Source organism: Lepisosteus platostomus, chromosome 6, assembly GCF_059453375.1.
Source record: "Lepisosteus platostomus isolate fLepPlt1 chromosome 6, fLepPlt1.hap1, whole genome shotgun sequence".
NCBI classification, from domain to species: Eukaryota; Metazoa; Chordata; class Actinopteri; order Semionotiformes; family Lepisosteidae; genus Lepisosteus; species Lepisosteus platostomus.
The window spans coordinates 36,099,033-36,123,689 of record NC_142616.1 but is presented as its reverse complement, the minus strand read 5'-3'; the positions used below and the strand labels follow the sequence as shown (position 1 = coordinate 36,123,689).

General features: G+C 37.6%; 1 protein-coding gene across 3 annotated transcripts in view; it reads right to left on the bottom strand.

The window, feature by feature from the left end:
- Positions 1 to 24,657, bottom strand: part of LOC148661632 (F-box/WD repeat-containing protein 1A) — a 43,076-nt gene that overhangs the window by 5,417 nt on the left and 13,002 nt on the right. For all 3 annotated transcript variants that reach the window (XM_088635649.1, XM_088635651.1, XM_088635650.1), the window contains 8 exons: positions 10,900 to 11,131; positions 6,631 to 6,817; positions 3,520 to 3,616; positions 2,542 to 2,679; positions 2,308 to 2,426; positions 1,587 to 1,836; positions 915 to 1,033; positions 463 to 573 (listed from right to left, as the gene is read on the bottom strand). In XM_088635649.1, coding sequence (XP_088491775.1) covers positions 463 to 573; positions 915 to 1,033; positions 1,587 to 1,836; positions 2,308 to 2,426; positions 2,542 to 2,679; positions 3,520 to 3,616; positions 6,631 to 6,817; positions 10,900 to 11,131 — 1,253 coding nt within the window. The remainder of the gene's footprint in view (positions 1 to 462; positions 574 to 914; positions 1,034 to 1,586; positions 1,837 to 2,307; positions 2,427 to 2,541; positions 2,680 to 3,519; positions 3,617 to 6,630; positions 6,818 to 10,899; positions 11,132 to 24,657) is intronic.

Here is a 24,657-nt window from a genome sequence, read left to right as displayed (position 1 = left end):
AAGTACAGCTAAAACTTTCTATAAAATGTAAAAAAAATGTCATAAACAGGGTGTGTCAATACTTGCATCTGAGGCTGTAGGTGACATGTCAGGATTGATAGTCCTGCACAAGAGTGCAGTTTTCAGGCAGGTCTGGTTATTTTTCTCCACTTGTCCTGCACAAGTATTAACCAGCAGGTATTAACTGTTGGCTGGTGGCCTCTAGAAATGCGAAATGGCCTCTGCCTAAGCTGTTTCCTCTCTCCGACTGACAAATTTTTTATTTTCCTTGAGTATAGAATTACACTGTGAAACATACCAAAAAGCTAAAAGATATCTTAATATAAGTAAAATACATGCAACTTCACAGACTATTACAGCAGCAGATGTAGTGAATCTCAATGCACTGAAAATCATGTGTTCCAAACTGGGAAACAAAAGGGGAAAATTATTTAAAATGAAAAACAAAAGTTTTGAACTCACCCATCATAAGCTCCACTAACTATTCTTTTGTTGTCGAAGCGAATACATCGAACTAGTTCTTCATGTCCTTCCAGTACTCTTAAACATGCTCCACACTCAATATCCCACAACCTGGAGAGAAAGACATTTAAATATATATTTGATTTGTTTTTCTACTCTTCTCCAATCCTGTACCCTAAGGAAATTATGGAGAGCTGCGTGGACACAAAATCATTCAATTAAACAAAATGGCTTTAAAATATCATTTTGTCAAATGAAGCCCTCATGAGTACAATTACTCAAGAAACAGCATTCATATGACAACACTGAAAAACCAGCAACTAGTAGTCACGTTAGAGGCAGAAAATGAAGTAACTGAAACAATCCTGGCATTAACAAGGGTGAAGAGCAGAACAAATTTTAACCGAGGTTTTATACTCGGTTGAGAACTGTAGTGACTCACACATTCTCACCTGATTGTGTTGTCTGAGGATCCACTAACTACGAGTCTGTCTCGGTATTGTAAGCACGCGATACCCCGTTTATGTCCATTAAGAGTTCGAACAAACTCACAAGTACTGGTATTCCATACCTGCATAGCAAAAGAATCAAAGCCAGAGAAAAATGAACCCCAGATTATCCCTTTTTAAGAAGTTAACATGTATTTTGCATTCACAAAACCAGAGCTGAAAAACGTGAACAATCTGTGACAGGGTTTACCCACTAATTAAGCTATAATCCTATTATGCAAATCTATTTAAGAAAAAATTACAAGCCACCAACTGTAACCATCTGCAAATGTCAATTTATATTTAATCTGATTTGTCATTGTACTCATGTTGCTAATTTAATGCCACTGCTTTGCAGGGGTGGGCTGGGGTATCAAACTGGTGATCACCAGGGTAAGGAACTCTATTCACTGACAAGGTGGATTTGTGTTGACTAGGTTAGGAACCCTGTATAACCCTGTGTAAAATGTATGGTTAAATATTCCAAACAAATCTGAGGTCAACAAAAATATTGAATATTTAAAATGGTGGATATTAATTTAAAAAGCAAAGAAAACTTAAAGAAAAGCTGGTGCATATGTCATCATGCCTTTTCTTTGTTAAGCAAGTTTCCAAAACATTTGCAGGTTCTCTTACCTTTATAGTCCTGTCCCCAGAGGCAGAGACAATGTATTTATCATCAAAGTCCACCACGTTAACTGCTGCGCGATGCCCCACTAGCACCCTTCTAAGAGTAATGTCTGTGGGGGAGGCCATATCCCACACTGCAATGGACCGGTCCTTTGAACAAGTTACCATCATGCCGTTATTGAACCGGAGATGTAGTACCGCCTCACAGTGATGGATTAACGTGTTTAACATCTCACCAGTGTTCACGTCCCACACTCTGGAACAAAAAGAACAATAACAGCCTTGCTTTGTTATTTGCATGTTCATAAAATCTTGTACTTCAACATTACGCTGAGCTGTAACATTTCCCTAATGATCATTCTATTATGACAAACCACTAACATATCTTCTGATCATCTCATTTTGCTGCCAGAAAATAGAATTCTAAAATGCTGCTGATCAACACTGTGGTGTCTGCTACTTGATGCTAAATCAATGAGAAAAATATTTTACGAAATATAGATGCAATATTAAAATATTTAAAGCACTTTCTCGACTCCTGTATATTCTTTTTCGGAGTAAAACATAAATCCATAAACTATGCAAAAACCTAAATATTTTTCTATTATACTTGGATGACGTGGGGATCAAAATTTAAATGGTCTTTCATAATACCATCGCAGCATGTTACTTATGAGTGCAAAAAGACGATTTATGAGTCTGAAGGCAAGGTAAAAATATCCCATACCTGACGGTGGAATCTGAAGATCCAGTGATGATCACTCTCTCATCGTATTGAAGACACAACACTGAGCCCGTGTGTCCCGTAAGAACTCGCTTACATTCTAATGTATTCTTATCCCAAATCTGGAAAACAAAAATGCAAAAACCTTTCTAAGATAGGTAATTGTTAAAAACAATAGAACAAAAAAAGAAAATTTACATAACCCGTGTTCAGAAGTATTCATGAACGAACACTTGCCTTTATAGTGTTGTCTCGAAGACCGCTCACAATCTTCTGATCATCATATTGAAGGCAATAGACCCCTTTGCTGGTTTCACTGCGGCAGTGGATGCGCTGTAAACTATGTCTTCCACATCTCCAATTGGACTCTATTGTCTAAAAAACAACAAAGGTTTTTACTGCTTTTACTGCTCAGAGCCTCTACATAAGGTAAGGACTAACTAAGGCAAGATATTAACAGGTAATGGCTTTACATTAATAACTATAATAGAACATGAAGCTTAAAGGTCTGATTGTACAATACTGTCATCAGATGCATGCCCATTTAAGCCATAAAGAGGAACCATGGACTTAATTATTAATGTTATTATCAAATCCCTCACAGTCTGTAGGGAAAACTGAGAAATCTCATCTATCCCAAGATTAAGTTTAGAGTTATGTATGGATTAATTCCATTAAATGGAAATATAACAGCCATTTCATAGAAAAAATGACAAACTGATAGCTTTTTAGGATAAAACATAAAATTCAAAGATGGGCCAAGTTAGAGAATATTTCTTCTCAACATTAAGAAAAGCTTTTTAATCAGTTCAGAGAATGAAATGTCATTTAACTTGCAACTGCCATTCCTTGAAGGGAGTCACTGTCTACTTACTTTCCTAGTTCTTCATTTTAAGATAAGTTTCATATTAAAAAACTCAGGTACTAGGCTACAGCTCCTACATGATCCTGCAGGTGATGCATTTTCTGAAAGGGCCAGCTTTCAGAAATTATGTACCTTTGACGTTTTGCTGGTTACTATGGATTAGAAAATGAAAACACTGAGATAAATGCTTTGTTAAACATTACTAATGTATAAGAAGATAAATACAATACACAACTTACATGTTCTGTTACAATTTGAAATATTAAGAAATAAACATTGCAGGTACATTAAATTATAATCCCAACAGAAACAAGTAAAACCTCAATTTGGAGTATATATGCAGTTCTTACTTCAATGTCCTGTATTATTTTAGGATAAAGTGCTCTGTAAAAGGAATTGGGTGGTGTCGTCCCATCTGGAGGTTTATTTTTAAAAAGATACTGGCCCCTACAAGAACAAAAACAAACAAGCAAATAATGACTAATTTTCCCTAGGAAATAAATCACAAAAGACTTGTTACATCTTGTTTCAGCACTGCTGCAGCCTTGTGCTCAATTCAGCATGAAGGAAATCTGCTCCAAATGTAGACAATTTAAATCTGACAAACAGCCAACAATTATTACTGTGCCAATAGTCAGCCTTTTTGCAATGTGATTGATCAAAAAGCTCTTCTCTGAAGTATTTGAAAGAAACTTTAATGGCTTGACATATTAACAATCCGTGTGTTCTTTTCCCTTCTGAAAGGCACAGTCTATTTAAGTAGGTGCTTGATGACCTCTCTTCAGGGGACACAACTTTACCAACTGCAATGCTGCTTGACTGCTAATTCATTCATTTCATAAAATGTAATAATGGTCAACAGCTTCTTCATCTGACTTTTATGAAGAAGAATCTTGCTATTCTAATGTTAAAGGTAACTACCAAAAATATTTTCAACGATTATACATATAACATTAACTGGTTTCTTCCTGTTTCAGACACACACACACATAGGGATAATAATGAAACTCTTTGAATACCAATTTGGAATGAGCTGATTTTAAAAACAAAACTCGTCTGGCAACATCTTCTGTACTGCTAGGAAGAGAATGAGACAAATGGACATGCTCATCCAACACATCCAGCTGCGGAGCTATTCATCCTTTGACGCACTGCAAGCTCCACAGCTCCTGACAAAAGAGGCCGCGCTGAGGAGAAGCGCGCCTCTCACTGATGTCACTGCCAGCCTGCAGGCGCCTGGCAAGTCTGAGAGAGTCTTGTCCAACTACTCCCAACTCTCCCCCAGCTGCACTGTCAATCTGGAACTGCCTCCTGGAGAACCCCAGTCTCTGGCTCATGACAGACCTAGGCTCAAGGTAGTGGGGACTGGATCCTAGAGATCAACTGCTCAGTGAGCTCCTTCGTGTGTTGAGCTACACAGGAGTCCTTGCAATATCTCTTAGACCCATTTCAAGGGGGAGGTCAAATTCCAGACTGGGCAGTATCAAGCTCAAGATTTTTTTAATCAAATGAATGTTGTTTAGAAATACAAGATAGCTATTTTGTTTCTCATCTCCACAAAATTACTGCACTGGGATGCAAATTTAAAACATGCAATTTGAATACTTCAATCAGAAGATATCTCCCTTGGAATTATATACACTGAAGGAAATTAATGCCCAAGATTAACACTGCTGAATAATTATTATGAAAATTATCAATGAAGTCTTAAGTGATTAACAGTTCTAATCAGCATCTATCAGTATAACTATTGCAAGAAAGCATAATAAATTCACATCAGACCATTTCTGCACCAATAATGGGTAACAGTGGCTGAATTTCCAATGTAAAATGGTCAATGTAAAATGTAATATTCTAATAAAAACTCAATTTCACATATACAGGCATTCACAAAACATGTTTCAGTAACAGATGTTTAAATTCTATATAGATTGTAGTAGACTACAAAAAAAATAACTTAGACACTCTCCTACAGTTAATAGCAAATCTGATGTTTAGCTATGTTGAAAAGCCAAATATGATGTAAATTAGAACTCATTCATATAGTATTTCCATAAAGTCACTGTTGTGATTTAAAATATGATCAACTTTTCTGTTTTTAACAGTAATTTAGCATGAGAACTTTTAATCAGAAATTTAGCAAATACACTAATCACACTGGAGACAGCCCTCACAATAACATTTATATACTTGGCATTAAAAGAAACACTATGTTTGCATTTAGAAAAAGCAAATGGATTTAGGATCGAGTTAATCTTTTGGCACCAATTTAATTGATTATGTGACTGTTATATATTTGACTGTTGCATAAGCACTAAATAACCTCAATAGTGAACATTTTTAAAAAACACTTGTTGGGCTCTTCAGAAGTTTAACAGGACATACATACATAATTAAATTGTGCTCCTTTAAGAAAAATATAATACACTGTTAAATTAAAGTAATAAACGTAAAAAAAAACGTACAAAATTAACTGGTTGCAAAATTCAGAAGAGTAAATTATGGTGGTCATTTCTAAACACACTACGAAAGAGTGAGTGAAAGTAAATTTGCTGAACTAATTTGCTTGCTTTAGTACTTTGCTTTCACAACTTTTGCTTTTTTTTGCATTTTTGACCTATAATGTCTGGAAAAAGAGCTGTAATTAAGTGTAAAAAATGGCAAAGCTTCAGTATGGATGTTAAAATGCAGATTATAAAGCCAATCCATCGAATCCAGTGAGATTCTTGTTGATATTGGACATAGTTATTTGATTATAAAATTCTTGAAAATGGTGATCATGTGCAAAGCATCAGTATTACAGCTACTGTCACATACCCAATGATCCTCTTACATATCCATCACGGTAAAAAAGTGCTATCAGGAACACTGTGCTCAAACAAATCCTTTAAGACCTTTTCTAAGAGCACTCTTCTCAGATACTGAATTCATAGCATTAAATTTGCAATACAAAAACAAAGCTCTAAAGTACCTCACACAAGAAATCAAGTAAACTATGACAAGAATGTGTTTTGCACATGGAAAAGATTATCATTAAAAACAGTCTTCAGTTTTTCAACCTTTGGAATTTGTGGAATCAAAACTGCTTTATGTCTCCTTTGGCATTACCCAATGGGACTAAAAATACAGATCAAGTAGCCCTGTCATTACAAATGCTTCTTTTCCAGCTGTGATTTTTAAACAGATGTAAGTGCGAGATGTACACGGCTCTCAATGTTACCCCCCTGAATGCAAAAAATGACAAATCTCAACTCAAGGCTAGTCAAGAATATTTCAGCCACTTTGTAACCATAATCAGTCTTCAATAAAGCAATTCTGAAGTAACACTGTGGCACAATCAGTATTTGAATATTCATACATCACTGCAGGTTAGAAGATCCATCCAGCACACTGGAATGTGCTATACAGGATGTGCCTAAATTAATTTCTGCTTCATAAAGCCTGATAGTGCCTTGCCTTACCATCCTCTTCTCTCTGCTAGTCCTCTCCACAGAGAGTCTGTTCTGACCATCCTCTCAATCAGCTTCTTCCATAGCATGCCATCCGAGGTAACTCTGTACCACTCCTTGCACACCAGCTCCGCTGAACACAATGACCTGGCATCAAGGTAGGATAAGATATTCTCTGCAATGTGATCCAAGCCTCGTGCTGAAAAACAAAGAACAGCAAACGCATTGCCTAAATCAAGACCAACTGAAACATTCCCCAATCTGCTGCCCTTCCACCTCAATCCTTCCCAGATGGGTCATTTCCTAAGGCAATATTACAGACAACAAGCTTAATTATACTGTATCCATTCATTTTTTTCCCCAAATACACCTCCTGGCATATCTGAAGAAGTCAACTAAGTGAACAAATGACCAGTGGAAAGTCTCTTCTTGCAATACAGCAGACAGCAGAACACAGAAGGAAAGGGAAAAGACACATGCACTACCATGCTTGAGGCCATCTGGATCTTGTGCAGCACAGACTGTGGAAAATCTCATGATTTTATACAACATGGTTCAAAAATCACTTGAATAGCTCACAAAAATGCAAGGGGACAAAGGTGCCCTGTGTCACAACAAAACCAGCCACAAGTACTAGTCACCCAGATTGCACACAAAAACACAATGTGCAATGTCCATATCCCCTCTCTGTAAATGGGATCACTTTCTTAATGTACAAAAGTCATGTCTACAACGCAAGGCAACAGTCATGTTTAATTCCTTTTATGTTGAGCAGGTCATCAGCTGCCTTTCTGTTCTGTATTCTTACGCTTGGTTGTGACGAATTAGTTCAGAAACACTGTACATGAGTTTTGATTAGCTTTGGATCCCAATGAACTTAATAATCATGAATTTTAAGTGTTGCTTTTAAGGAGTTGGATTGTCTTCATACTATAGTCCTTTTTATCCTGTGAGCCTATAACAGATCACAAGGGTCTGAAGTGTCATGTTTCATATGATTTCGTTAACTGAAAAGGCTACTTTTTTTGCCTTTGGTCTAAAAATGTGTATACGACATTTGTAAAACCCCTTTAGGTTTCTTGTAGGAACAAGATGTTTACATCAAGCACATCTTAAACCTTTGCAAACCAACTCAAAATATTAAGGCTTTTTTCAGACGGAATTTGAAGGTTTTTACAACTTCAGTCAAGAACATGAATCCGAAACCTCATGTTCTTCAACCACAGAGGGCCTCGTAGTTGCAGTAGCGCAGAAGCACTGAAATGTAGAAGAATGAATTAGGCTTTGGCGGGTCTCAATCACGTGTTAGCTGACAGGCACACTGGTCAAAGAAGCCATCATCTGACTTTTATCAATGGGAAATATCTGTGGCACCATGCCACTTTGTAGAAATCAATTACACTTCATGCATCATGCTACTCATGCAGAACAACGATGACTAATGTAGCAGACATCTATACTACACTCATAAAAATGGTGCTTACAGTTCATCCTGTTCTAAACAATCAAGCTGTGTCTCCTTAGTAAAGCATTTACCATGAAATGGTTCTGGAACTATTATAATTAGTATTATAACTAGTTATAACTCAGAAACACCATAATGTCATTTGAGCAGTTTAAAAATAGGATTTTTAATACATCCATGTCAAACACTATAATTCCTTAACATACTTTATGAAGGTATTGTCAAACCAGAACAATGTGTACTCTTAGTTTAACAATTGGGTACTTTAGGTCAAGGATTTAGAGTCTGACAGCCCCTCAGTGGTATGCATGCAGCCTACAACACAAACTCTAACAGGGAACTTTTTTTCAGCAATTTGTGGAATGTTAAAAAGATGGCGATACAGACATAAATGTCAATGCTGAGACAGGGTGGTTGATGCAAGATTAATTTTTTTTTTTTAGTTTTTCTTATTTTAGCTCAGGCATCACACCAAATTTGTTACTGAAAACAAATTACTATACAAGTCAAAATACAATGGCAAAGTGGCTGATGTCGGGCACACCAAAAGAAAAAAGGATCCATGATGATTCGGGCAAACAGGACCTTGAAGAAACTGCTCTTCACTGAACAGAACTGAGTTCAAAATCGGTAAAGAAGTTATGATCCCCCTGGCTGTGCTAGTAGATGCTGGTAGAAAATATGATCATATTTTTCAATGTTTCATAATTCAAGCATCAGATTTTTAATGTGATATAGTATGTCATCTGTGTACATACATATATACTGGAGGTACTTTAGGTTATAATGTTTAAAATGGTGGTTTCCATGTGTGACTTATCTTCAAAAATATGGTGGGTACTGGTTTTTACCAGATCCGTGTGCGATTCCCCTTAAACGTCAGTACAAACAATGCAGTCAAGTGAGAAGATGTGATGTGCAAGTTGGCAGAGATCAGGAACTGCTGCTCAAGATAATGTTATATTATCATATCCATGAACAATTCACCTTCTCTATAAACATGTGATTCAACAAAATTGACAAGTCTCTTGTGCTCACTCAATTCGAATTACTATTAGTTTATCTATTAGAAATGAGATGACACAGAATAAGATGTCTATCAAAGTATAAAAGAGGCACAAAAACTTTACACCCAGTAAAGTAGAACTGCCTGCCTATAGACAACTATTAATACAATAATAAAAGCTACATTTACATTCAAACTAGTTAGCTTATTCATTTTACCATTACAGTCAAACTTGTTAACGTAACCTGCCAACCTTTGGCAGGAAAGTAAAGTAATCTGCCAAGAGACTACTTTACTTTCCTGCCAAGGATATTTAAAGTATGAATGACCACTTGTCTAATGCAAACAGGATCCTCAATTCTAGCGTAACAGAACAACCCCCATACTGTATATAACATCACCAATGTGGAACATTTTCATATGTATGAAAAAAACTGTTGCTGACAGAACTGCAAAACAAAAGACATCTCAAAGAAACAATGCTCCATCATCAAATTTAACTTTTTAAAAGATTAACATTTTAACAAGTAATAGAAGCTAGCAATTCACACATTAACTCTGTAGTTAACATAATATTTTCTTCAGTCATTTACAGTGCATTTAAAACATGCATGTCAGAGAAAAAAAAAAGGAGACCACTTGTGTTAAAAGTGACCATATGCTCAAAGTCCCTTGAGTATCCCTTAATGTAGGTTAAACTGAGAAATCACTACTGGGAACATACATAAATAAAACATTCTAACCCTTTTTAGGTCACAGAAACTATTCTAAATCACTTCTCAAATCAGGGCCAAATAAACTAACCATTTACTAAAACAAGCTCATTCGTACTCAAACATGACAAACATTCTCCTATGTTTTTAATGAAAATCATGTTTCTGCTTATTTCATTTACAGTTTAAGGGAAGACAGAAGTTAGCTGGCCTCACATGGTAACAAAACCTAGAGTTATTTATAGGTCCTGACCTAAAATATGACACTTCAATAGTTGCAACATTTCCCCCCCCCATAATAAAAGAAAATAGTCTAACAAAAAAAGAGCAAGGAACAACGGAAAAAAAAATCAATATAAATCCAGAGGGAACATTGTAACTTATAGCCTCTCCTCCTACAGACACATGGACAAACAAAAAGACAATCATTCATATAGATTAGATTCTCCTTCGAAAACACGTGACAGTGCTCTCTCCATTCATTACACAGTCTTCATTACACAAAGGCACATTACATTTCTCCTGTTCCTTAACATTTCTGGATACAATGAATGCAGGGTTGATCCGAGCTTCCTTTATTTTCTTGTAATGTTCTTCACTCAACCCTCCCGAGTTTCTCTTTCCTACATATTACCTAGGCAAATTTTTATACTGCTGCCTTTCATTTAACTTTGTGATACCATTTTATGATTTACTTGAAATTGTATTCATGAAGTCACAATAAGATGTACAAAAACACTTGTGGTCACTACCGAAGCTGGAAAATAAATGGTGAATGGTGAATTCTCATCTGTAAACAGCATGTGTAGAAAACTGCTGGCTTGCATCCTAGCTAAGAATCTGACAATGAGAATGAAACAAGACAGTTCTGCATTTATTAAAGTTCTTGATCTTGTATTCTGACACACAATGCTACAAAATGAAATCCTTTCACTCTATCACATGTCTTAATCTAAAGGAATTCCGGGACAATTTTCCAGTTAATTACAAACTGAGTGATTATGCAATGACTAGGGAGGAGACAGAGCTACGCTAAAGAAAATAAAAAAAGAAAGTTCCAATGAACAAATATGCCTATTTGTTAGCTTCTATAGTACCTGGTAGTGCAGTGATGAAGTCCCTCTGCAGCATTGGCTTCAAGTACGAGTTGATGTGGCCATGCTGATAGTGGCACATCCGGGAAATGAGGTGCTCAACAAACTCCACCTGGTCTGATTCAGACCACTGGTCAAAATATTTAACACACAGCTCCTTCTCCTTCTCATAGTTGGCAGATAGCTTCCTCTGTTTGGGGACGATCATGCTTGACGTACCATTGGCAAGTTTAGTCTGGAATAGAAAATTCGAACAAAAAATGTAAACCAGAAAGAACATATAGTACACTTATACATTAATTAAATCAGACAACCCATCTTGCCAAACACTTTAGATTAGACACTCGTGACTTGGATCACAATGCAGTAAATATGTCCATAATTTTTAGAAGGGAAAAAAGGTAGATAGGTTTTCCAAGACAAGCAAGGAAGCTTCAGATGATGCAACAGATTTTTAATCTATTCACATGATGATGAAACACAATGTAGACTGTTTCTAGGAACCTTTTAATGGTATTTGACTCAGCTTATAAATTGTATTTGCCTGAATCATTTTCTGATCATCAGCTCTCAAACATGTGAGTCAAGCCACCATTTCATAGATACAAATAAGGCTAAAACCAGCTTGCATCCTCACTAAACAGGTTTCCTTAGACTGTAAAGTACAGTAAGTCAAGTGGAAATCCAGGGTAGTTTTTACTTTTTGGCATATTTTCAATTTCACTGCACTGTCAGTTTGACTTTGTCATCAGCATTACCTTAAACCTCACAAAAAATGATCCACCCACTTTAAGTGAAATGCAGGCAAATATCAGTGATAAAATAAGATCCAGTCAGCTAACCGATCTGAGAGAATTTAGAGTGTTTTCTTTGTAGTGGCAATCAGAAGGTACAAGTATCACAAGATGCTTGAATTCAGTAATTCACCTACAGTTAAATACAACAGAGCTTCTCTTCAAAGAACATAATCCCAAAGGCATCAATGACGTCTTTCGCTATTCACAATTGAGCTTGCAAGTATTCAACTTGCCGTTTTAATTCCCTGACATAATTTTGCTAATCATTTTAGAAACAAACCATATCTGCCTAATGTGATGAATTATTTGAATCTGCAACTGTTGAGGAGGGAGGGGATGTTATAAAAAAAAGCAGCTCAATGACAGCACTAATTACAAGACGTTTTTCCCTGTGCTGGTGTAAAATATGACAGAGCTGCAGCTTTGGGAGTGCGGAAAACAGCTTCTCATTTCCAAGGAGACACTGACAATCTCTTCTCTCTCCTCATCTCTCAAACCTCCTGAGCAAGATTTAACTTCCTCATTTAGTTAATTACCGAAAGAGATCATCGTCTCCCTGCGATTGCAAAGAGAGTGGCAGACACTTTATCGCGTTAAGTGTGAATTTGATCGATGGCTACTGCTGAAACTTAATAACTTCACCCCATGGCAAATTGTAAGATAAATATAATAGGCGAGCTTCTGACAGTAAAAGGCTGACAGTACAGAAAGGCTGTTTTTCTTTTTTCTTCCCCCCCCAATGACAGAAAACTAAAACAACAAAAACAATCTTACGTTCTCATAATTGGATATATGTCAGCAGCAGAAGTCCTTAAGGGTGCTGAAATTGCAAACACACTCAGCTTTACCTATGCCATTTCCAAAACTACTGGCAAATCTGAGTGGGGTAACTGATCAGTTATGATTACTCCAATGATAATTACAAGTTTAACCTCACACCATTAATAAGTTTGTTACTCTAAGTCTCAAAAGTACTATCTTTACCACAAGAATAGTGAGAGTAGCTTGTTAAAATACAATACAAATTGGCTATCATCAGATAAAAGAGAAACCACCATATATTGAAATCCAAACTTTTGATTTAGCAGCACATTTCAGGTAATTCTGTTTTTGGCTTTGACATGATATTGATATTCCATGTGGCTTGTGTAAAACACGCCAATTTTTGGACTTTTTTGTTGGTCCCTGGTTATTAATTACATCCGAGGCTTGTCTTTTTTAAAGACAAAGACTCACAGCAAATTAAGTGACACCAAACAATTTATTTTGGCAGATATGGAAACCTACACTATATAGTAGCAATACTTCATTCCAACAACAATTTCATATCCTCAAGACTGAGCCCAACTCATTTCTTAGGGGATAATTTCATTACCTCAGCTTCCTGGACAGGCACTCCCCCTAGCTGATAAACTGTTTGGAATACTGTATTACTTTTAGGACAAGCTCCAAGCTCCTATTCTTTACATTAAAATACAAAAATGACTAAGACAAACATTTGTAAACTGCAAGTTAAAAAAACCTACCAGGAAATTATGCATATAAAATAAGAAGGGCATCCTATGTGTCTAGAAAATGTACTATGCCCTATAAGGGAACGAGCAATAGGTTTATTCAATGCTGAAAAGAGAAGAAAGAAAACATTTCGGCTCAGAGCCAAAGAAGGCTCCACAGCCGAAATGTTTTCTTTCTTCTCTTTTCAACATGGAATTAACCTATCACTTGTTCCTTTGCAGCCTACGCATGCTGATGTACCTACCCACCTGAACTACTATGCCCTATAATACAGACATCTCTATTTCATGCCAGCCTGTGCCAACTTCGACAGATATTCTGCAAAAAGTGGAACTCCATTCTTACAACTGGGGGTGTTTCATTCAGTTTAATCCTTGTAAAAAAAGAAAAGTGAGAAACCATTTTAAAAATAGCCACTGACTGCAAGAATATTCTACAGTAGGGTGGGTGGGACATTTTCTATAGTGGTCTTAGGTTTTTAGATCTCTACTCACTTTGGAAGAGGAATCTGGTTTCCAGGCGAAAGGGATGAGAATGCACTGAACCTAGAGGAGTGTTTTAAAAGCAACATACCCTTTAATCTTGCACCCTTAATGACAGATTTATTTTATGACAAGTGTCAGGAATTTCATTTGGCTCTGGTATGAAGATTATGTTATCATTGTGGACCTGAATCTAGGAACAGGTAATCGTGTGACAAAGAAAAGGAATAATTCCTTAAAATAACACCAGACTGCAGCATACAGCAATTAGTCTCTTCTGCATTGCTAGGACATATTAAATGTCAGAATTTTAAAGAAATGTCCAGGTACAAAGAGTGGCTCTTCTAAAAAAAGAGGGGGCTGTGGAAAATTCACCTTTGTGTGAGCTGAGCAATGATTTCAGTGTTGTTAAATAAAAGGTATGAAAAGGCGGGTCTCTGAAGGGGTTAAAGCAGGCAGCAGCTGTGAAGCCACATACATCATTCTATCTGTCTCTGGTTCTGCTAATTAAACGGTTGATCACAGAATGATACCCCCATGTGTTTGTCTTCATAGCCTTCCAATTGGCTGCTGCTTCCCTCGCCCAGCCCACCCTGTCTGAAGCACTTACATTAATGTGACAGGAGTCTGAAGATGGATTACCCACTGCCATATTGCCCATCTTCTCCAATCAAGAACTATCTGTGTAAATTGATTGTTCTAATTTGCTCTCATTATTATTACAATATCAGGACAAAATAACACACACAGCTCACTGTCAAGGCCATGAAAATCAGCCATTAGTTATAAACAGACACTGAGTGCTTTTTATGAAGAGTATCGCAGTGAGTTGAAACATCAGATGCAAACATCCTAATCAGGTTTGCCATCTCTTCTTCGTTGCAGTGATATAGCATCTAATTACTTCTACTTCGAAGGATCAAGAAATAAAAAAAAAACTACACATTTATATTTTTTCCTACAGCACCTGCTTAACCTTTTCATCACAGTTTTTCAGAACACTTGGTTAAAAGGAAAGAAGTGAAACGTAACAATAAGCTAATTAAATTCAAAACAAAAGCCCTATTTTTTTCAACTATCAAGCCTTGGAAAAACACTATGACAGCTTTTCTTGTTTGTATTTTTTTTGTAATTTCATTACATTTACACAGATCATATCCACAATCCTTACATATACTTATTTTCTTAAGAGATTTTACTTAGCTAAAAGCTTTTTTACCCCCCAACATCCCCCAAAAGATACACATGTTCCTGTGTAGTCCTAGTACATTCTACACCTTTGTCATTCACAGAATCTTTCATCTACACACCTAACAATACTTTTTAATGCACAGACTGCAGTAGTTACTGATATTAACTTTACACAAGTAGTTAATATTTAATGACCTCCTGTGGGACAGAACCCCTTCCAGCTCTGAGAGCAATCCTTATTTTGAGCAGCTCCAAATAGGAAAACATTATAAAAGCTCATGAGCAAGATAAACACAGTATACCACTACATGTTGTGAGTTATTCTGCTTACACAGCACAATTCAAAACACAGGAGTAGATAGCGGATTGCAAAGCATGGCTAAAACATTTGCAAATGATCGGAGAGGGGTAATAATGATGGATCCCCATTACGGGCTGCCTGTCCATTAGCGTCAATGGTGCTCGTTTCATTAGCAAGAGCAAGGAGGAGGGAATGGTGGTGTGGGATTAACAATTTAATCAATCGAAGATCTGGATCGCATCCTTAAAACTTTATTACAATCCCTGTGGCTCCATCAGGGTGAAGTATTTTGGCAAGGTCAGCACTGCAGGAGTACAAGGTAGAAGAATTGAGGTTGACTTGTAGGAAACATCCAAATTCTCTAATGCTACTACATTGGTCTCCTAGAGGATTATCAATTTAATGTAGCTTGCCTTAGCAAAAATTTCAAGTGCTGTGAGCAAAAAATATATTAATAGGCCGGGTGCTGTATTACACAGGCAAAAATATAAAAGTTACTAAGAAACACTGACAACAAACCTTTAAACTCTGCAAAGTTTAAAAGTCTGATGGCTAGGCACTTTTGGTATATGGAATTCATCCATTCGTTCTTACTCCCTCAGCAGGATTTAAACATGTGACCTCCTGCCCTGAAGGAAAGTGTGCTACAAACTGGGCCACCAATACAGCCCCCTCCCACCCCTGCTGGTCCCATTTCATTAACCCCATCCTGTTTCCATGACCTGGTATGCTGGCTGCTCATTTATCCAAAGGTAATGCTTTTTTTTTTTTTGAAGTGTTGAAGTGCCAGCCTATTTCATATGTCTGTTTCACATGGTATCTACACAGCTGCTGGATCAGAATGATGTGAAAAGTCTGGTTAGGCTGTGCTGAATTCCGGTCCCAGATCAGCACATCAATGTATCACATTAATACACTGCAGCACCTACTCCCTGGGAGCCATTGATTTTTTTCCAGCCATTTATAAGAAACTGGTCAAGCTGTTATGAGCCAAAAGGAGAATAAGGGAAAGGCTTTCCTCAATCTTAATCTATTGACGTGAAAAAAAAAGGCTGAAATATTTTCCCTTCAAACACATGGTAATGGTCTTTCCCCCAATGCTCTACATAACTCAATCTGAAACCGACAGACCTCGGTCCCCAATCCAATACTTTGCCAAACATTTTTTAAATAATGGATGAGTTTGCACTTCATTGGCAGCACCAATCAGTATAAACATCATAATCAAACTAGTGTTAACGATGCCGGTTTGTAACTGATGTTCAATTATAAATCAAAACAAAAACAAAACAGTGAAAGCCCTTTGAGAATTGCGTGCATGCTGCAAGGAAAGGGAGACGATGAGGCAAAAATCACAATGTTATTTATGATATATAGAATTGATGTCATCAGATGTTAGGAAGTGAAGTTGGTCAAGGTTTATGGGCAATTTGATTTGGTTACAGGCTAGATATTTATGAGAATAAAATAGCAGTAATATAACTCGTAAGTAACAGGTCAGGACATATGAATATTTATATTTTTTCAGCAGCTTCCGTGAAATGGTGCACAAAACCACTTAAAATTCCTGTACTGGAATGGCCAAAATAAACAGAATCCGCTGATGCTGCCAATTACATGCCCCCAGCTGCACACTCCAACCCCACTTCCATTCCCCTAGATTTATGCACACACTCAACAACGTTATTACAAGTCAGAGTTTATTGGGAAATTGTTACATTATGCGGAGTGTCTAACAAATTGCTTATGCTGCTATAATTGGATTACAACAGCCGCTTGCTCCCATCGGTGAGATTAGGCAGGCAGAGCTCCCGCCGATCTCACAACCCTAGCAGTAATTTTATTTGCCTTGCCTCACTCTCTCTCTCCTAACAACATGCCTCTCTCTCTCTCCTTGCCAGCTGTCTCTTGGAGAGGCAGGCTTGTTTTTTGGCCCCTAACAACGCAATTACAGCCCCGCCAATTGCACTGTCTGCGCATTAAGTACCGCGCCAGAACGAGGCGGATTGATCGCCGGCCCTTCCAAGCCACTGAGATTTCTTCAAGCAGGCTATCCGACATGCATCGCTGGGCAGAGCCGCAGTGCTCATTCCACACTCATTTTCTCCCGCACACCACTACATGGCCACAGGTTAGGTTGGATTAGTACAATGAGTGAAATTAAGAAGTGCTACTGGGTTTGTCAAGACCCCGACGACTTCCTCTAGGGAGAGGCTGACTTCTAGCTTGTCAAGAACAAAAAAATTGTTTTTGCTCCTAGCAAACAAATGAGAACAGTTCCCTTACACTGTCCATGCCGTTGTGTAATTAAATTAGAATTTAAATGAGGTCAGTAAATCAGATTACTTCGACATTTTAGCTTCCTTTGATTTTACTGAACTTGGGATCCTTCAAGAGGAAAGCAAGCGTGAATTTAACAGGAACAAGAGTGATAAGCATCAAGGCAAGACCATACCACACAGCTAATTTTCAATTAAACAATCCTACTCTTTAGTTATATACCCAGATTATTTAAGCCATGCGCACTGGTGGGCTTTACAGTATCTGGGGGAATGTTATCATTTATAACATTCTGGTCATCTGCATTCAACACGTTATGTTATTACACTGTTATTGTGTTACTGTCTATTGTCTTATCTTCTGTTCTATTTATATACTGCACCTGAGTGACTAATGAGAAACTTTTCACTATACTATGCACCTGTGTAAGTATAATGACAAAGTTTAATTGAATTGAAAATCTTTCCCTTTGCTGACTTTGGAACAAATGTATATTTTACTGTTTTTGTACTCCCATGTGGATTCCTTTGTGAATAAAATGCAAAAAGTCAGATGCTGGAGACGTCAAATGCAATGCAACATTTATGGGAATATCCCAAAACCCTATATATTAATGTACATAACCAAAGTACTTGAAAAACGGTACTTTCATTGATCGCTTACAATGCAGCAATGAAAGGGATAAAATATGAAACCTATCATCTCTATGAATCCTACCATCTTATGCAAAAGTAGTTTTTGAATTGACAGCACTACAAGCATAAAAGCATTTTAAAAATAGGTTAATTTTTTACCATGCCCCAGTGACAAGAGATTATCTAACAAAGTAATGGTTAATCAATAGAGACTTAAGTTGTCAGATGAAACATACAACACACTAAAAGGGATTGATTACAGACATTTTCCTACTTTACTAGAAAGTATATATTTATAATGACAGCAAAGCTTGTTAAGAAAAACTAGGTTTCTATAACCTTCCAGAGATCACTAGCAAAAGTATATTAATTGGAGGCTCAGGGTTGAGAAAACCTGCATTTCTCTTTGGAGACAGACCTGTTTAAAATAGCTAGTCTGTATTTTGCAGAACACATTACATTAATGTAAAATACTTTTAGCATCAGAAACAGTAGGAATAGTATTTCTATGTTTATAACTACTGTTTCATGGACTCTGCAATTAGAAATCTGCAAAATGAATCAGACTTAAGTGCCAACATTACAAACTCAAATACAGCTTTCATACTTCCATAAGAATACCAGATATCAGTCAGATTCAAACTCCATGCCCAGCTTTACATATGTACTACAGAGGTGCAATTAATGTCTGTAATAAACTCATTACTTACCGTTACTGAATTCAGTCATTACCTCTACGGTCACCCCTGGCTGCCTTTGGCAATATGGGCAAACCTTTCTCACCACAGCCACCCAAGTAGGGTCACAACAGAGCAAGTTTTCAACCAACTGCTAGATCCTAAACTGAGAGGTTTGCATATTGCATATTCATGCACCTAATTCATTGAATTCACAAAGGTTGACATCACTTCAGTTTCAGAAAACCATTTTCACACCAAGCTTGGGAAAAGGATTTTAGCTTCACTCGATCAGCACAAACTCATACACCTCAGTGCTTCTCAGTTATTTCAAAATGGAAAGTAAATTAACCTGACTGATGTAAATTATGCTCCAGATATCACAATTTTTTCAATGACAAACTGATGGTGCAAATCAATAGAGATGACTATTAAACACTTCATATCATTTAAATGAAGATTACACATAAATTGGCAGAGGTAAAAAAAATCTGAAAAAATAAGCTGAAACAGAAGCCAGTTTATCAGACATGCACATGTGGTTCGTCTTCAGCCTCAGTCAGAGACGGGTCACTGTGACATGGCAATTCAAGAACTCCCTATATAAAACCCTATTTGAATAAGCATTAGTATACCTTAGGGAGACAAATACGATGGCTACTTTTATGTAATGTAAATCGATATAAAACTTTAAACAAACTACATATTAAGCTCCACAAAACAAGCTGCTGAACTTCTGGCAGCTGTTACCACCTGTAGTGGAGCAACTTATCATCGTGTTGGGGCATTTTAAGAAGGTCTATGGGTCAGTACCTCCAAACTGTGAGGGAGGTGGGACTTCTTCTGATCAGTCTGACCCTTTCTCTGCAGGTGATGCCCTATCAATGTAGTAGTGGAGGGATTAAGAAGAGTGATGTCTTAAAGCAGATGGTTTCCATGTGCTACAGCACAGACAGGAGGATGTGTTAATAGGATGTCCTGAGCTCTATATAGTCCCTGATAGCCCCTGACCTCTCAGCCTTCACAACCACCAGGGTTCCAAAAGCCTTAAAAATAGTGAATAGGACAGGGGGGCTGGGGGTTGAAAGGATACATCCACAGACTGCACTTTATATTAAAAAAGGGTCTTGGAAAGTTTCGTTGACAGTTTATCCATCACCGTCCACTTGGGAAAGGTGCACATTGGAGTGTACACAAAGAATGAACATTGACAAAAGCTAAAGCAATTATTAGCTTAAGAAATAAGCTGATCTTTTAAGAACTCTTCACTCCCAGGGGGAGATCAAGCTCTGTGACTCCACTAAAGAGGAGTCATTCAGGAAATTGTTTTAAAGGGAGCACTTTGAAGGCTTTCAAAGACAGAGAATAGCTATTCTGCTTCTTGATTTCTAAAGATTTTAAACAGCTTTTTTTCCCTTGCTGTTAACAACGTTAAGGCCACCCGACTGCACCGCTTTCATCTTGCGACTTCCGCATGCTGTTTATTGTTTTCTGTTCACCAGTCCTGAACGCTGCATGTGCCAAAACCTTACACATCAGTCTGATAGACATAATCAACTACCTCTCTATTTGTGACCACCTGACTTGGAAAGACATGAATACATTGAAAAATATACAAAACCAATTCCAAATAAACAATCGTCCTGCTTCTTGATTTTAAGAAACTGTTTCTCTTTAAGGGTAGTAGAACATACTGTGGTTTTAATAAAATGATAGGTTTTTTATAAACACAATAGCCACTACTTTATGTAAGGACCACTTAGACATCTTAATTGCAGTTAGAATACTTGCTTGAGATAGCTTGTCAAACCCAGTAGCAGTTTGTGGACAGAGGATGCATGATGCCAAAAGAATAAATTGGAAGTTAGACGTCCTTTAATTGCATTGACACCAGAATGACATCAACTTTGAAGTTACTAGGCAAAACGTTTATGAAAAGCAGCAGCTAGTGTTACAATGACCATTTTGTCAAGCATGGGATGACGTGATGCCAGTGTATAAAGTAGCTCTACAACCTGGAAGGTTGCATTAAGTCAAACAGTTGATAAACAACTGAAGCCCCAAAAACTATCAGAGCAACGTGCGAGTTGCAATGAACTTGGGCTGTTCGTTAAATCTGACAAGTCTTTTAATGATAAAATGGAGGCCGTGCAGAGAATTGGTACACGCAGTAACAGTGTGTCTGGTGTTAATAGTATCACTAGAATACCATCACATTTGGAGTTATTTAGCTAAATGGTTTTTATACAGCAAATGCTATGTACTGCAAGTCATGTAATGAGAACGAAAAAAAGAAAGCAGTCAGGCGGCCTCCTAAGTTTACACAGGAACCCCATGTTCACATATTATCACCCTCTAGATTTAAGGCAGGAGAGGCTGATTGTGTCTAGAAATACCACATGCACATACTACCCCGTTTTTCTGACCCGTTTCCCTTTCACCCTTCTTCTTGATCAAACTAAAGTGATGGGAATATATTGTAATACATACAGACTGGTCAGAAAATAAAGAGGATCACACAGTACACAGAAGCGAGAAAACGAAAACAAAACTGCTGAAATGTAATTTCACAGGAACACACAGGAACTTTTACTCATCAGGGCATGGGGTCTTACAAACCACTTAGTTCTAGGTTTTTTATGTTGTAATTTAGCAACACTGCAAACATACAGTTCTCTTTTCTCTCCAAGCTGAAACAGGAGCACAATCATACTAGATTCCTTCTACTTCATCATGTAGTTATAGTCACATAGAAGAAAAAAAATATTTTCCCTTATCGTACAAAGAACAAAATATTCCATCTGATTTTCACAGTTGTGTGAATACATTTTCAGTATTACACTTCACAATAAAGCTCATCTAGCGAAATGAAAATATTTAACTCCTTAGCAGTTTACCCTGTCCCCTCTCTGATGACCTTTCACACTCCTCCTTTAAATCCATTCACCCAGGCAGCACGAGGAAGACTGACAGAAGAAGGATCTCTCCTCCTATTGTCACCTACTGAAGAGAAAGGGAGGAGCTGAATGAGGAGTCTGCATTGTGCTCTGCCAGAGAGCATGCAGTGTAATCAAGTTCAGCACAACCCTGGACAGCTGCCCTGTGACCGGGGTCAACCTGGACACAGCTACCCTTCACCTTTCTGAGGACTTTCTCCAGCGCTGTCACTCACTCCTCAATCCTGCCATGTATATGAACAGGACACTTCTGGGGAGCAGTCAATATACAATGGGCTCATCCCTTCATCAAAGCGATTCCCTTTCCACACACTCCTCTGCCCCCCAGAACAGAAAACAGATGGGCCATCTTAAATGTACAAATCGAAATTCATTGTGTTGTTAAATAAATGCCTTTGGAACACCACAGGGAAGCATGGGGAACAACATAGTTTGCTCACTCCTTATTCCTGTCCCTGAAACAAGGTGAGCTGCGGCTTGGCAAAAATGTTTCCCTACACACAGAAAGAGGGAAAACAAAACTACAAACTGGAATTAGATGAATAACTGCATGCAGATGTAACTATACTAAACTTATCGTTACAGAAGTGACCAGATTTAAATGATTTAAACTCAGTCAGTGGTTATCTGTTACTAATTCCAGAAGAGTTTTACTTGGAATATTAGACTACTTAATCTTCAGCATTCTTGAAATCTGTCGAAAACAAAGGACTCAAAGAATGATGTAAATTTATATACAGTGGTGTGAAAAAGTGTTTGCCCCCTTCCTGATTTCTTATTTTTTTGCATGTTTGTCACACTGAAATGTTTCAGATCATCAAACATTTAAATATTAGACAAAGATAACACAAGTAAACACAAAAGCAGCAACAACTCCAATCAAGCATTTGCGATAACTGGCAATGAGTCTTTTACAGCGCTGTATAGGAATTTTGGCCCACTCATCTTTGCAGAATTGTTGTAATTCAGCCACATTGGAGGGTTTTCGAGCCTTAACCGCTTTTTTAAGGTCATGCCACAACATCTCAATCGGATTCAGGTCAGGACTTTGACTAGGCCACTCCAAAGTCTTCATTTTGTTTTTCTTAAGCCATTCAGAGGTGGACTTGCTGGTGTGTTTTGGATCATTGTCCTGCTGCAGAACCCAAGTGCGCTTCAGCTTGAGGTCACGAACAGATGGCCGGACATTCTCCTTCAGGATTTTTTGGTAGACAGCAGAATTCATGGTTCCATTTACCACAGCAAGTCTTCCAGGTCCTGAAGCAGCAAAACAGCCCCAGACCATCACACTACCACCACCATATTTTACTGTTGGTATGAGGTTCCTTTTCTGAAATGCTGTGTTACTTTTACGCCAGATGTAATGGGACACACACCTTCCAAAAAGTTCAACTTTTGTCTCGTCAGTCCACAGAGTATTTTCCCAAAAGTCTTGGGGATCATCAAAATGTTTTCTGGCAAAACTGAGACGAGCCTTTATGTTCTTTTTGCTCAGCAGTGGTTTTCGTCCTGGAACTCTGCCATGCAGGCCATTTTTGTCCAGTCTCTTTCTTATGGTGAAGTCATGAACACTGACCATAACTGAGGCAAGTGAAGCCTGCAGTTCTTTGGATGTTGTTGTGGGGTTTTTTGTGACCTCTTGGATGAGTCGTCGCTGCGCTCTTGGGGTAATTTTGGTCGGCCGGCCAATCCTGGGAAGGTTCACCACTGTTCCATGTTTTCGCCATTTGTGGATAATGGCTCTCACTGTGGTTCGCTGGAGTCCCAAAGCTTTAGAAATAGCTTTATAACCTTTTCCAGACTGATAAATCTCAATTACTGTTTCTCATTTGTTCCTGAATTTCTTTGGATCGCAGCATGATGTCTAGCTTCTGAGGATCTTTTGGTCTACTTCACTTTGTCAGGCAGGTCCTATTTAAGTGATTTCTTGATTGAGAACAGGTGTGGCAGTAATCAGGCCTGGGTGTGGTTAGAGAAATTGAACTCAGCTTTCCAAAGATGTGATAAACCACAGTTGATTTATGTTTTAACAGGGGGGGCAATCATTTTTTCACATAGGGCCATGTAGGTTTGGATTTCTTTTTTTCCCTTAATAATTAAAACCTTCATTTAAAAACTGCTTTGTATGTTTACTTGTGTTATCTTTGTCTAATATTTCAATTTGTTTGATGATCTGAAACATTTCAGTGTGACAAACATGCAAAAAAATAAGAAATCAGGAAGGGGGCAAACACTTTTTTCACACCACTGTATACAGCTGTAACAAATGTAAAACGTGACATCTGCCCTGCAAAGTATTTTACAAAACTCAAGCCCAGTTATGAAGTATAGCTAAGTTCGATAACTCAGCTTTAAAAATAAAAAAAATCCCAAATTATATTAGAATCCAAATCTAGCCAATTGACCTTTTTGCTCTAGTTCAACCTATAAAAAGCTAAATATATACAAATGCACCTTAAGAATTGCAGAAGTCAATTCAGAGATTAATACTATCATCATTAACAATAGTTAGAGATCACGTGGAACTACCAATAACAGCAGCGAACTATACCTCACAGTGTTTCAACCCCAAAAGGACAATTTTGATGGGAGAACAGCTCATAAATGCATTTTAGGACCGGTGGTCCCAGACTTCACCACTTGAAGACTTAGAGCGCCATAAGAAACTCGACTTACTATGCTAGACAATGCAGATGCTTCAACAGTGGGGGAAAAAATAGCCATCACTCCTTAACCATACACACCCAGGACACTATATGATTGATTTCTATCATTAAAATCTTAAGAGCCACTTTCTAGAGCCACATAGACAGCAATCCAATAGTGAGACATTACGAAGCAATGTTGGAGTCAGAGATATGCCATGAACAAAACCCAACAAAATAATCTAGCACTGTTAGGAAGGGGTGCATGACAGGTATATGAC